The sequence below is a fragment of the Mustela nigripes genome, chromosome 16 (genome assembly GCF_022355385.1).
Source record: "Mustela nigripes isolate SB6536 chromosome 16, MUSNIG.SB6536, whole genome shotgun sequence".
NCBI lineage: Eukaryota > Metazoa > Chordata > Mammalia > Carnivora > Mustelidae > Mustela > Mustela nigripes.
Window position 1 is genome coordinate 25,262,551 of NC_081572.1, and position 15,706 is coordinate 25,278,256.

Here is a 15,706-nt window from a genome sequence, read left to right on the forward strand (position 1 = left end):
ATGGACGCGCCCCGGCCTCTTCTCCCCGCCCGCACTCACGGCCCGCGGGCTCCCCTTCTGCGAAATCAACAAGCTCTTGCGCCCCCAAACCTAGGCCTCTAGTGGTCGGGAGGGGAGCCGGCCACAGCCAGAGGCCTTCGGATCCGGAGAGAAACATCTTCGAGGTGGGAGAGGACGGCCTCGGGTCCCAGGAGAAGGTGGCCCCGAGCCTAGCCGCTTCCTCCACGTCTCGCCCCGCCTCGCCCCGCCCCGCCCCGCGGGACTCAGCCTCCGCACCCTATAGGCAGAGGCGACCCTCCCCGCCTCCCCGCCCGCTCAGCGCTCGCCCCGCCTCGGCTTTACTTTAAAAGTAAGCCGCCTCGGCTTTTACTTTAAAAGTTTCCTGGGGCCGGGACGCGCGTAAAGAGCCATGGCCATCTACGTCGGGATGCTGCGCCTCGCGAGGCTGTGCGCCAGGAGCCCGGGGGTGCTGGGGACCCGCGCTATCCTCGCCGGCTGTGGGCAGGAAGCGAGACTGCAGGCCGTCCGCCCCCTCAGGTACGCGGCCCGCCTCCCCCCCTCCCCCGCGGGAGGGAGTTTAGGGGGTCCTGCAGAGCTTCCCTGGGGGCCAATCCCACTCTGGTTGGGAAGCCCGAGGCTGCAGCACCTCTGGATGGCACGCGCTGGGGAGCAGGTACCCCGCACCCAGCGCCTAGGCAACAGGAAATGCTGGCCTGGCTCGCGCGGACTGGGGCTGCAGCTGGTGGCTGGCAATGACCCTGCACGGACTCCGGGTTCTGGTCCAGGACGCTTGGTTCTTTCCATGCATGATGAGCACACCGAGGGCCAGGAGCCTGGGCCTTCGGAGGTCTAGCCTGAGGAAAAGGGGCAGGGGCAAGCCTCTGTCTTCAGAACACTGCCTCTGAGCTGGACCGCCCTTCAGGGATAAACATGGGGATCTTTGGCCAGTCTTGGCAGTCCGCTAAGCTCAGCGGTCTCCCCTCTCTTCTTTAGGTGCTGAGAACATTGCTTTTGCACCTTGCTACTTGCTAGACCTGTTCTCTTCTGTCCTCAGAGCAAAATGGTGGGATGGGGGCTAGCAGGTGCCCATTGCCCCTGGCTTCACTGCCCCCCAGCAGTGTAATAAGTAGTGCTCTCTTCTTTTAAGACTGCAAGTGTGAACGTGTGTTGGTTGTTTAAGCAGATCTGGGCTCCTACTGATGGTATCTCTGGTGGTTATCTTCAGCAACCGGATGGGAGAGGCCTGAACACCACTGAATGGGCCCTGGCACCAGATGGGCCAGGAACTAAGTTGGAGGGGCCTGGGGGGACAAAAGGGCTTCTTTTCTGGGAGAACTGTTTGGTTAACAAAAATAGGATGGGGGGTGCGGATTGGAGGAAGGTGCAAATTCCTCTTTTGGCTAAAACTCTAAGATCACAGTGTTTTGAACTTGCTGGTTCCTGGTAACTAGAAAGCACACAGTGCTTTAAGATGGCTACACCTAGTTTTCTGGGAAAACCCTGTGGCTCAAGGCTGGTCAGGAGATGCATTTGTGATGAAGACAGGTGGGTTTTGGGATGCCTGAGTTGCTCAGTCAGTTAAGCATCTGCCTTTGGCACAGGTCAGGGTCCCAGGGCTCTAGGATCGAGACCCCTATCGGGCTCCTTGCTCAGCAGGGAGCCTGCTTCTCCCTCCTGCTGTGTGCTCTCTCTCTCTCTCTCTGAAAAATAAATAAAATCTTAAAAAAAAAAAAAAAGACAGCTGGGTCTTCTCACCATGCCTCCCTAGGCAAATTCCACTATCAGTCCCCCAAGCCTCCAAGCCCCACCTCTGGACCGCTCAGTGAGAGCCTTCTTACAACATGAGGACCCCAAGGAAAGTTCCTCCTAAAAGCATACATGTTTCATGATGCTAAATGAGGCCCCTTCTGGTCACACAGCAAAACTCTTGACCTTTGACATTTTTGTGCATAAACACCAGAACCCTTACCTGGTACAGGCCTACAATCTCAGGGTACAGGCACCAAGCCTTAAAGAAATTCTGCCTCTGCAACAGGAGGAGATCCACTTGTCCAGAGAGAGAAGGTTTCCTGAGCATTTGGCCTAATTTGTTCCCATCCCTTCCATGTGCTTGTACCCTTTTCTATTGACTATGGTGATCTGGCCTGATATCACTCCCTCTTTCCCCTTCAGAAACCCTCCAGAGTCTCAAGCAGTCAACCCTGAGCACATAGGTCATGTCAAACACCTGGTAGGTACTATGGAGATAGGAGCCAAGGAACCCAGTCTTCCAGAGACGTGCAGCCTAGTGGGGGGAAAAGATAAGTCCGGTGACCACTACTCAGTGTTCCAAGAGTAATGGTATGGACAGGTCCTGGACTTATGCTCTCTGCTTTTTCTGATCTAGTCACACATGAAGCCTGCTTTCCTGCTACCCAACCCTCCCCCCATCCCAGACCTATTGCTTATCTGCTTCTCACATTCCCCAGTTTTCCCTGTTAGGAAAGAGCAAGAACTTTGCAGCCAGACTGCCTGGGGTTACAGCCCTGGCTTCTCCACCTACCCACTGTGTGACCTTGAGTGCATTGCCTAACTAACCTCTGGGCCTGGTGACTTTGTCATCAACGCTACCTACTTGCTGGATTGATGACATTTTGCTTTGCTCAGCCTTTCCTTTGGGGCAGGTCTGATCCCTGAGACCTTCAAATGGCATCTGGCTAGGAATTCCAACGGATTTAAAAGTAGGAGAGGGGAGGTTCGATCAGTTAAATGTCGAACTCCTGATTTCGGCCCAGGTCATGATGCCAGACCAGGATCCAGGGATCGAGTTTCACATTGGGCTCCTTGCTCAGTGGAGAGCCTGCTTCTCCCTCTGCCTGCTGCTCCCCCTGCTGTGTTCTCTCTCTCTCTCTCTGACAAATAAGTAAATAAATAAAGCTTTAAAAAAAATAAATAAAGCTTAAAAAAAAAAAAAAAAAGCCCTTTCAGTGGCTTCTTTCTTCCTTGTACTGTGTTCTTCCTTTTATCTAACTGCCCAGAAGGTAGCCTGTGCCCAGCCACAAGTCCAAACCTTGGACCTGCCAAACAGTCCCCTCTCCATCAAAACTGGGGTTGTTCCAACTCTTTCCCCTGGAAGGAAAGAAGAAGCTATCTTATTGTTCTGCAGATCTCCTGAACCACCAGCTCCTTCCTCTTGTCCACACATCCCCTTCCCCAAGGAAATGGGTGGGCTAGTCTGGGGGCTTCAGGGAGCCTTGGAGATAAAGATTCCTTGATGAACTTGAGATGAACAGGCTTCCTCCAGGCCTCTGAAGCTGGCCTGGGGCTGCCTCACATTTGCATTTGGGGTATGGATGCACTTGGAGCCGAGAAAGACAGAAAGAACATTGGCTTAAGCCTTTCAGAGTTAGGAATGATGATCAGAGCTGGGGCTCCGGTGACTCCATGCTAATGGTAGGTCAGAAGGGTAAGTGAACTTCACGGACTACCCCTTAGGGGAATGGCTGTACAGGTGGGACCAGTATTAGAAATTATTAAATGCTCTCCCTATGTGAAGGGATTGTATTAAGTCAGGAAGCATTTTGGTTGGAAACCGTCATTGTTACCAAAAAAGAGACTCTTCCCATAACTCCCCAAAGATGAGTAACAAGTGAGCTGGTAATGATTTACACTTGACACCAGGGATCCTCCAGTTTAAATGTAACAATAAAAAATAAACTATAAACTTAGACTTTGTAACCAGTGAATGGTACATATAAGTTTGGTTACCTTTTCCTACCTCTCATGCAATAGATGGCTGTGTACTCTGGAGATTGCAGACGGGTATAAAGATCAATGACCTTGTTTTCACTGAGTTCTTTGCTAAAATGGATCTACAGGGGAAGACCATAGACCCCCCGAAACAAGGCAGAAAGGGTGCTGTTCCTTGGAGGATGGCAATGAAAGCAAGGAAGAATCCAATTGGTGGGAATGGGACTGGGAGAGACTTGCTGCTGAGGCTAGAGTTTGAAGCTGATCCCTCCAATAATAGGGCTGTAGTCTGAAGTGTGAAGCCCATATCCTTGCATGAAATTTTGTCTATGCTTGAACTCTTCTGAATCCTGGGTATCAAGCCCTCCCAACCTCCCCCGCATTCTTTAGTTTTTTAAAAAATATTTTAAAATTTTAAAAATAAAATATTTTAAATAATAAATATTTATTATACATTTATCATTAAATATTAAATTATTGAATGTTTATAAATATTTTAAAAAATATTTTATTTAGGGGCACTTGGGTGGCTCAGTTATTAAGCATCTGCCTTCAGCTCAGGTCATGATCCTAGGCTCTTAGGATTGAGCCCCGCATTGGGCTCCCTGTTCGCCAGGAAGCCTGCTTCTTCCTCTCCCACTCCCCCTGCTTGTGTTCTGTCTCTCGCGCTGTCTCTCTCTCTCTGCCAAATAAATAAATAAAGTCTTTTAAAAATATTTCATTTACTTATTTGAGAAGAGAGAGAGTGAGCACGTACAAGGGGAGGGTCAGAGGAAGAGGACGGAGAGGACTCTCTGCTGAGCAGGGAACCCCACAGGACCCTGGGATCGGGACCTAAGCCAAAGGCAGCCGATTAACCAACTGAGCCACGCAGGTGCCCCCACATTCTTTAATTTATTCAATCTATAGGCAGAAACGTTGAAGCCAGGCAGATCTGGGTTCAAATGAACCATTTTAGCTGGTTGCTTTGGGACTAAGTTGAACTTGGCCTTTCCCATATGTGAATAATGTTGTTTGAGAGTTAAATAATGTCACATTAAGACACTTTTAAACTCACAGCCTAGTGCTAAAGAGATTGTCAACACACTGCAGTGGTGAGCTGTATACAGGAAATGCTTTCTAACAATGGGTTTGTGCATTCCTGTAACGACATCAAGGCCCACAGTTAGGAACTTGGGAGAGTAGGAGGGAGACAGTTCTGGCAAGGTAATTGCCTAAACCAAGCTGGGCTGCTTGGGGTATGTAACATGCCTGTGCTCGCATTTTTTTTGGCTTATCATAATGTTGAGCAAACTAAAGTACAGGATGTAATTTCATTCTTTGAATAGGACTTGCTGGGAGCATGTCCTAATAAATGATAGGTACCAATAATTCTGCCAGTTGTCTCTCCCTTCAAAAATAAACAAGCTCGGGGCGCCTGGGTGGCTCAGTGGGTTAAGCCTCTGCTTTCGGCTCGGGTCATGATCTCAGGGTCCTGGGATCGAGCCCCACATCGGGCTCTCTGCTCAGCGGGGAGCCTGCTTCCTCCTCTCTCTCTGCCTGCCTCTCTGCCTACTTGTGATCTCTGTCTGTCAAATAAATAAATAAAATATTTAAAAAAAAAAATAAATAAACAAGCTCTGTCTCCAGCTTACCAATCCTGTTTTATGAACCCTGTCGGTGCTATTGGTCCGAGTTTCTCCCTGTAGGAACCAGATGACAGGGGAGCAAGGTTCACACCTATACTTTCTAATTCCAAATGGCTTTAGGCAATTCACTCAATCTCTCTGTCCCTTGGCTAGTTGGTAAAATAGCCACTTAGACAAGAAACACTCTACATTTCTGTAGACTTTCTGTGATTCCTAAGGAGCCTGGGCTTTGGGCCCGATCCCCTAATTCAGGAGCACTGCGGTTGAAGTATGAAGTCTTCCCACTCACGTGAAGTCTTGCTTGTGTGGAACCCTAATGAACTTCTTGCAACTTCCTGACATTCTTTGATTCTCTCTAGTCCTCCAAGGGAACAAAAAACATTGAGGGTTTTGTCTCTAGAAAGCTAAGGTCAGAAGCTAACCTCCTCTGTACCTTCGTGATCCCGTCAAGGAGCAAGTGTTCTGAGTCAGCCCAAATCCCTTCCCCGGGGGCTCTGTTAGAGTAACCCAAGAGAAGACCCACAGTGTCGATGCCTTGCAACCCCCAAGGACTTCAGGCTTTCAGAAACAGCTTCCTGAGTTTGCTAGACTCGAATAATAATTTCCAATCCTTCGTTATAGGATGACTTGCTCACCTCTTTACTGTAGCTCGTATCACTCTACAGTTTTTTGTAGCCCCTTGTAGGCTATCGGCTCCTTCAGGAAGGTTATGTTGGGTGGTAAAAAGATCATGGGACTGGGGCTCAGTGGGTTAAAGCCTCTGCCTTCGGCTCAGGTCATGATCCCAGCGTCCTGGGATGGAGCCACATCAGGCTATCTCCTCGGCGGGGAGCCTGCTTCCCTTCCTCTCTCTCTGCCTGTCTCTCCGCCTACTTGTGATCTCTCTCTGTCAAGTAAATAAATAAAATATTTTTTAAAAAATCATGGGACTTTATAACATAATCACAATGCATGAATCTTGAGTACGGTTTGGTGCATTTTTACACAATTGTATACTCAGCACCCCAAGAGCTAGAACCCAGCGTTCACCCTAAAGCAGTGTTCTTCATTGGGGAGGGTATGTGCTATGATGAGTGCTGTGAAGTGTGTAAACCTGACAATTCAGAGACCTGTACCCCTGGGGCTTATAATACATTATATGTTAATTAAAATAAATTAAAAAAACAGTAAAGCAGTGTTATTCAATAGAGACATAGCGTGAGCCTCACATGCAATTGTAAGTTTTCTAGTAGCCATATTAAGAAGGTAATAAGAAATAGGTGACATTGGGGTGCCTGGGTGGCTCAGTGGGTTAAAGCCTCTGCTGGGATCGAGCCCCGAATCGGGCTGTCTGCTCAGCAGGGAGCCTGCTTCCTCCTCTCTCTGTCTGCCTCTCCGCCTACTTGTGATCTCTGTCTGTCAGATAAATAAATAAAATCTTTAAAAAAAAAAAAAAAGAAATAGGTGACATTAGTTTTAATGACACATTTTCTTTGACTTAGTATAGTCAAAACATCATTTTAGTGTATGACCAATCTTTTAAAAATTACCAACTGAAGTGTTTTACATTCTTTTTTTTTTTTTTTTTAATAAAGTCTTCCAAACCGGGTGTGTATTTAACACTCACAGAAAACCTTCGTGCAGACTAGCAACATTTCAAGTGCTCCATAACCACACGTGACTAGCGGTTATCCTATAGACAGCACAGGTCTAGAAATTTCTCTCATACCCGTTTCCAGTGAATGCCCTTCCCTAACCAGAGGCCACCACTGTGGTTTTGACTTCTAATCTCCATAGGTTAATTTTGCTGATTCTTGAATCTTAGAGTATATGCTTTTGTGTCTGGCTTCTTTTGCTCAAAAACCAAGGGGTGTCTTGGGGAGGACGGACCCATTAACCTTGACAAAAATTCATGAGAATGTGTGTATTATGCATTGAACCGTTTAGCTTTCCTTGATAACTCTGGGGGAAAGGACATGATCTCACCTTCCCAACATTTTACTTCTTGGGTGTGATGACAGAAAGGCATGTTGAGAAGTGGAGCCCCAGATGCGTCAAGGGTTAACAGTCCCCAATATTATATAATCTAAGGACTTTTTTTAAAGTTAACCTTTTTATTTCGAGGTAAGTCAACATTCACGTGCAGTTGTAAGAAATAATGCAAACAGGAGCACCTGGGTGGCTCAGTGGGTTAAGCCTCTGCCTTTGGTCCAGGTCATGATCTCAGGGTCCTGGGATCAAGCCCCACATCGGGCTCTCTGCTCAGCAGGGAGCCTGCTTCCCCCTCTCTCTCTGCCTGACTCTCTGCCTACTTGTGATCTCTCCCTCTCTGTCAAATAAATAAATAAAATCTTTAAAAAGAAAGAAAGAGGGGCGCCTGGGTGGCTCAGTTGGTTAAGCCACTGCCTTTGGCTCGGGTCATGATCCCAGGGTCGTGGGATCGAGTCCCGCATCAGGCTCTTTGCTCAGTGGGGAGCCTGCTTCTCTCTCTGCCTCTGCCTGCCTCTCTGCCTGCTCTCTCTCTCTCTCTCTCTCTGATAAATAAATAAAATCTTTAAAAAAATTTTGTTTAGAAAGAAAGAAAGAAAGAACACAAACAGATCCCATATACCCTTTATTTGGTTTCCCTGAATGGTAACCTCTTGCAAAATTAGTACAGTATTACAAGGGTGCTTCATTTTTCTCTTTCATGACTACACTTAATTCTTTCTCACCTCCAGGTCTTGCTTAACCTCTAACAGTCTTCCATGATTTTGAAATTTCAAGATATGGTGTAGACAGAATCATCTTGTATGCTATGTTTTGCAATTGTTTTTTTGTTCTAAGGAATTCTCTGGAAATTCATCCAGGTTTCTTTGCATGTCAATAGTTCCTTTCTTATTATTGCTAACCAGTATTCTTTGATACGGATAACGCAGTTGGCTTACCCATTAGTTCATTGGAAGATACTTGGATTGTTTCCAATGTCTTCATATAAGGCTGCTATAAGCATTTGTGTACAGATTTTTGTGTGAACATAAGCCTTCATTTCCCTGGGAACAGAATTCTTTACTTGGGATCATTGCCCCCAATGTGTAATTGCTGGCTCATATGGTAGTTGCCTATTTTGCTTTTAAAAGAAACTGCCTGTTTTCCAGGATGACTGAACCATTTTATGATCCCACCAACAATGTGTGAGTCATCAACATCCTCGCCAGCATTTGATATTGTCTCTATTTTTTATTTTCGCCATTCTGATAGGTATTTAGTGATACTGTGGTTTTCATGTGAATTACCCTAATGTTGAATGATGTTGACTATCTTTCCATAGGCTTATTTGCCATCTTTGATGAAATGTATCTGCATGTCTTTTACCCATTTTGTAGTTGGATTATTTGGGGTTTTTAACTGTTGAGTTTACAGAGTTCTTTATGTATTCTAAGAACTAGTCCTCTGTCAGATATGTGGTTTGCAAATATTTTCTTCCATTCGGTGCCTTGTCTTTTTACCCTCTTAAGAGGGTTGTACAGAGCAAAAAGTTTTCATTTTTACAAGGCCTGGTTACCAATTTTACAGACCACGTTTGTGGTGTCAAGTCTAAAAAATTTTTCCTAGCCCTAGATCCTAAAGATTTTTCTCCCATGTTTTTTTCTCAGTATTTTGTAGCTTTGTGTTTTACATGCAAGACTGATCTATTTTGAGGGTTGTTTCTTTTTCCTAAAAGAGACTTGAATTGAAATTTCTTTTTAAAACATCAGTCATTCTGGGCCATCAATTAAGAAAATGACCATTCAGTAGTGTTCTAGTTTGGATTTCACTTGTCACTCAGCACCTTCATTTCCTTGGACAATAGCTGTATGTTGTCACTGGTACAAATGTGTCACCCGTCTCTGCAGGTACCTGAAAATTATGACTTTATTTCAGAACAGACAACTGTTACTGGTTCAAAGTTGTCCTCTCCTGCCCAAGCATGAGCCAACTCTACTCCCATGTCAAGTGCCCCTCCCAGGTCAACCAGCAGCCTAGTGTCTTTGTGTAACTTAGGGAGAGGAGAGGACACAGCCCCATGGGGTGTGCATCAGTGAGCGGCCCGGAAGCTGGAAGAATGGTGTGTCGGATAGTGAGGATATGAATCTTGGTGTGCAAGGAGGATGAAAGAGGAGAACCAGCCTCTCCTTCACCACGAACTTGGCATTGCACTGGCCCATGTACCTACAACTGTATCTCATACAAGACAGAATGTGTTGACTGAGGACAGAGGCTTGCTGTGGGTACCGCACATGAACTTCAGAGACAGACTGGGTTTTCTCATCATGTAAATGTTGGTCTTGCCCTGGCCTTTCCCATGATGGGACCAGTGCATCTCCCGCTGTCCATGCCCGGAAGATGTTCCATCTTTTGAACGTTTTAGGTGCCCTTCTTGGGAGTTCACCAACCCTCTTGTATTTTCCTTCATGAATATTTCATATGGAAGAGAAAATTAACCATAATCACATGACCAAAAAACGAACACCAAAGAACCTATCACCCCAAATGAACATAGAGCCATACTTGTTACAGAAAATTGTGCATAAAAGAAATAAAACATGGATCAAGTTCAAGTCCCTTTTATAGCCATCCTGTAACCCACCTCTTCACCGAGAGCCAGTGGCAGGATTGAATGCATGTTGTGTCTGAGTGCATTTTTTTGTTTTTCATATGTCTCTGTTCCATAAACAGTATATTCTATCATTCGGAAGGCACCTCAAATCACACCAAGCAAATAATAAGTACTTCTGCTTTTCCAATTTTTGTTTTCATAAACAATACTTGGGCTTTCATAATCTCAGCACAAGTTGTACCAGAATGCCCTTCCCCTTTTGTCTCAACAGTGTGTTTTAAAGATCTATTTACACGGACACTGTAGATCTGGATTATTCCTGTTCCATTATATAACTATGTCTCCAGCAGCACAATTTAACCCAGCACAATTGGTGAGTTAAAGGGTTGAATTTCCAGCTTATCTGGAAATTGCCCTGGAGAGGATGTGCGCTGCTGTGACTACCAGTAGCAACCCAGAGTCCCATGTCCCAAAGTCCTCAAAAATGCTTAGTGTCACTGAATGAACACAGGAATTTTTTGTTACTCTGGTAGGGGCCAAAGTGTATCTCACTGTAGGCTGAATGGACATTTCCCTGATTAGCCGTGAGACTGGGCTCTTCTGAAATGTCTTCTGTGAATTTTCTGTTCATATTCTTTGCCCGTTTATTATGTTAGATTACTTGTCCTTATTGCCTCATGAGTTTGTTTGCTTTAAATACAAGCTGAATACTAATCCCTGGTCTCTTACGTATCAGATGAAATTTTAAACCCGGGCAGCTGCTTGTCTTTTAGCTTTGTGGATGGTTTATGTTTTTCTTAGGGCCCCGGGGACCAGCCTGGCATCAAAGCTTGTAGAGTAGAGAGGGGAAGGGCAGAGGCCAGTCCATGACTTGGAACAAAAATAGGCTATTGCTTTCAATTTCGTTTCTAAAGCCTTCTTGCTGGTAGCTGACATGGCACCTTGCCCAGGAGAGCAGTGGTCTGCCTCAGCATGGGGTGTGTTCCCACAGTTCCCAGGAGCCCTCATATCTAGTTACCCTCCCTGCTTCGTGGTTTCTGAAAGGATTAAGAGCTTTGCCCAGGGTAATCTGGGTCATTCCAGCACCCAGAAAGGACAAGATTCACCTGCAAGCCTTTTGTTCCGGTGTCAAGCACCTCCTTCCAGCAGGTAATATGTAACAGGAGGTGGAAGAGTTTCTTCCCCAAGGAGAGCCTGCAGACGTGTTTGCCTAGGTGGCCTGATTGAGCCTGCCTCCCTTGACTCCTCTGGGGTGGGACTGTGTGATCCTTGGCACGTATGGTGGCCTCTGGCCTGGACTTTAGTTGCCAACCCCAGAATGTCCAGAATGCCACGGGAGCTCCCCAAACCAGCCAGCTCCTATATTCTGTCTAGATCCCCTGCAAAGCCAGGCTAAACCGGGCAGGACCAAGGCTGGGGCACAAGGCTTTCCAGCCTGGTGACATCAGGAAACTGGCTAGGCAGTTACGGGGCCCACAGGTGGTTGGCACCAGGATGAGGGAGCTAGAACATGAGAACAGGACAGTGAGATCAGAGGCTGTGAAGGCGAATCAGTTTCCACAAGTAAATCTCAGAAAAGGACCAGGGTGTGCTGGAGGTCTGGGGGGTGGGGGTTCAGTGGGGCTATTTCTCCAGACACCTGTGGCACTTAGAAGGCCCCCCGGTTTGCGGCTCCAGACCCCATAGGGCCTCCGGGGGAGGTTGTGGAAGGGCTGCAGTTTAAAGAGAAACACACACAGAAAGGGGTCCAGGGGTGACCCCCACCAGATGTGGAACCATAAGGAAATAAACCTCTTGCTTCTTCATTCATAAAAAATGAAGAGGGGTGCCCAGGTGGCTCAGTCGGTTGGGTGTCTCCCGTCGGCTCAGGTCCTGATCCCAGGGTTCTGGGATCAAGCACCGAATGGGGCTTCTTGCTCAGTGGGGAGCCTGCTTCTCCCTCTCCATCTGCCTGCCTCTTCCCCTGCTTGTGCCCTCTCTCTCTCTCTCTCTCTGTCAAATAAATAAATAAAATCTTAAAAAATAAATACATAAATAAAATTTTAAAAGAACAGTCCTTGTATAGATGATCCAAGACTGATGATCATAGAACAAACACGTACGTGGAAGCTCTCTTTAAGCCGTGAGTTTCACTTTGTATATTCTGGAAGCCTTGGGAAGTCCGGGGTTTGAATCCCAGCTTGGCTACTTATTGGCATTTCTTTGAGCTTCATTCCCAAATGAAGGTAGGTGTGTATCTTGGTCAGGGAGTGGCTATGAAGATCACAAGAGATCCTAAGAATGGAGTCTTTAGGAGAGAACAGACATGAGGACACATCGGTAAATGTCAATTCTCATTATTCTGAAATGCGCTGTTTTACCTAAAATGTATTAGACATTTTCCATCTCGTTAAATACAGAGAGTGTCTTCATTATTTTTAATGGCATAGGGTTCTTTTGTACAGATGCTCTGTATTTACTTATCTAATTCCTTACTTAAAAAATAAAGTGCTTTGGGACGCGTGGGTGGCTCAGTGGGTTAAGCAGCTGCCTTCGGCTCGGGTCATGATCCCAGCGTCCTGGGATCGAGTCCCACATCGGGCTCCTTGCTCAGCAGGGAGCCTGCTTCTCCCTCTGCCTCTGCCTGCCATTCTGTCTGCCTGTGCTCGCTCTCTCCCCCTCTCTCTCTGATAATTAAATAAAATCTTTAAAAAAATAATGAATAAAGTGTTTTTTCTCAATTATTTGCTAAGTAGCAATTAACATCCTTATTCATACCTTGAGGCATTCATGTGTTTTATTCGTTGCTTGTTTTTTAGGATAGCATGACTGGCCAAAGGATTTGCGTATTCAAATGTTGACAGATATTACTAAATCAGAAGGGATCCAGATATGAGGGTTCTGAAGCTAATATAATTTGAGCTGCCGTCTTTATAAAAAAAAAAAAAAAGACAAAATTACATAACTCAAATGTAATGCAAATTGGATATTAACGTGAGAAAACAATTTGGCACGCATGAATTCCTGGGACTTTGAAGATTCAGGCCCTTTTCTATTGAGATTTCTTTCTGCAGTTTGGCAGAAATGCTGACATATCAACGCTTCTTGGTTTGTCATTAACCTCCCTTTTTAATTCCCAGGAAGTCCCAGCTCTAGGTGGTAGGGGAGGGGTCCCCTGGAACATAAGGAGTATTACAGCTTCTGTCCTCACTGCCCTTTAAAAATCTTTTGCTGGGGCACCTGGATAGCGCAGTCGTTAAGCATCTGCCTTCTGCTCAGGTTGTGATCCGAGGGTCCTGGGATCCAGCCCCGCATCAGGCTCCCTGCTCAGTGGGAACCCTGCTTCTCCCTCTCCCACTCCCCCTGCTGTGTTCCCTCTCTTGCTCGCTCTCTCTCTCTCTGTCAAATAAATAAATAAATAAAATCTTTTTAAAAAATAAAGTCAAAATCTTGTGCCAGTTTTACACCCTGGCCCATTTCTTCACATCCTTGCCAATCTGTATTATCAGTCATTCTTGTTTTTGTGTCGGAATTAAGAGTCATGTTTCTGATCTTCTCTAGTTAGGGAGCTTTTGTTGAGCATTACTGAGGACAGCGCTATAATCCGTGGGCTCTGTGCTGAGTTCATCCGCTTGTTATCCCGGGATAAACTAGTGGACTGGCTGCTCAGAGCCAAGGACACCACAGACTGGCCCCTGCGGCGGGGACGGCCTCTCATTTAACTGAAACTGCTCTGCAGGACGGCCTCCCTGTCCTCTTTGACAAGAATACCTGTCATGGAATTTTGAAATGAGACTCAGACTCCTCTGGAAAGACAGCAGTCTCTGGTTTGGGCAGAGGATTGGTGATTTGTTCTATTTTGCCCTGTAATGACTTCTCATTTATTCCAGAATCAGACAGAATTCTGAATTACTTTCAATATACACGTGATTTTGGAATAACAGCTTTTGGAGCCTGGTTGTATAATAATCCAGATGAATGACCAAAAAGATTGAATTTAGAATACCAGCTGCTGAAGTGGCAAAGAGTAGGTCTCTCCCTCCCTCCCCACCCTTTCTCTCCCTGCAAATACACACACGCGGTACACACACCACACACAGGCACCGCACACACACACCACACACCAGACATACACACACACCAAACACCCAAACCACACACCACACACACATGCATATACACCACACACAGGCACCACACACATATACCACAACACCAGACACACACACCACACACCAGACACACATACCACACACCACACACACATGCACATATACCACATGCACAGGCACCACACACATACATCACACACCAGACACACACAACATACACCAAACACATATACCACACACACATGCACACACACCACACACAAGCACCACATGCACACACAAGCACACACACCACACACAAGCACCACATGCGAGATACACACACCACACAAACACAGACACCAGACACACCATACCACAAATACACCACACACCACACACATGCCACACCACTCACACCACCCCCCCCCCAACACACACCACATATATGCACCAGACACACACACCACACACCCAAGCACCATACACACACCACACACTAGACACACACCTACCACACATCCCATAGTTTTTTTGCCACCCCTTGAAAATAAGTTGCAGACATTACAATATCAATATTTTCCACTTTTCTTGATCTCTTGGGAAACAAATGCCTCATGGTTGTTCTTCTCTGATTGTTCTTCAATCAGAGGAGACATCTTTCCTGATGCTTATCTGCCACACGTCATCCTTCTTCCTACTGTGTGGCAGGTCTGTGTTTCACGTGTCAGTGCCGCTCGGTCTGTTTTTGTGGAAAGTTCTCCGTGATCGAATGATGAGGCCCTGTTAATTAACTTGCACTGCAGCATTTTGAACATTTGCTTAACCTCGCCCTCAATTTTCTCCACTTGTAAGACAAGGACAAAAGTGCTGAGGAGGATTTCCCTGAGGAAACCGGCAGGCGAGCCTTGCAAGGCGGGGTGTTGCTGTGCTCTTTCTGCCTTCAGGTCACATACCCTGTGGGACATTTACCCGGCGCTGCCCTTCCCCACTGACGATGCCCATCTTTTTCATAAATCAGAATCACCACACTCCTGACTTGTCTTAAAAATCTCTACAGAGGGGCGCCTGGGTGGCTCAGTGGGTTAAACCCTCTGCCTTTGGCTCAGGTCATGATCTCAGGGTCCTGGGATGGAGCTGCGCATGGGGCTCTCTGCTTAGGAGGGAGCCTGCTTCTCTCCCTCTCTCTGCCTACTTGTGATCTCTGTCTGTCAAATAAATAAATAAAACCTTAAAAAAAAAATCTCTACAGATATTCCCCCCCCCTTTTTTTTAAAGATTTATTTATTCAGGGGCGCCTTGATGGCTCAGTGGGTTAAAGCCTCTGCCTTTGGCTCAGGTCATGACCCCGGGGTCCTGGGATCGAGCCCCACATTGGGCTCTTCACTCAGCAGGGAGCCTGTTTCCCCCTCTCTCTCTGCCAACTTGTGATCTCTGTCAAATAAATAAATAAAATCTTTAATTAAAAAAAAAGATTTATTCATTCATTTGAGAGAGAGAGACACAGAGAGCACGAACAGGGAGGAGAGGCAGAGGGAGAGCGAGAAGCAGACTCTCTGCTGACCTGGCAGCCTTTCTTGGGACCCAATCCCACCACCTGGAGGTCATGACCTGAGCTGGAGGCAGAGGTTAACCATCTGATCCTCCAGGCGCCCCCCACAGACATTCCTAGAAATGACATTGTAAAGCAGATGGGTATCCAGTGGTTCTGGTTTCCCTCT

General features: G+C 46.4%; 1 protein-coding gene across 1 annotated transcript in view; it reads left to right on the top strand.

Moving 5' to 3' along the window:
* Positions 1–335: 335 nt before the first annotated feature.
* ACSF2 (acyl-CoA synthetase family member 2) overlaps positions 336–15,706 on the top strand; it is a 35,620-nt gene continuing 20,249 nt past the window's right edge. The window contains exon 1 of the mRNA XM_059380722.1: positions 336–537. Within this exon, the coding sequence (XP_059236705.1) occupies positions 410–537 (128 nt within the window). The 5' untranslated portion in view covers positions 336–409. The remainder of the gene's footprint in view (positions 538–15,706) is intronic.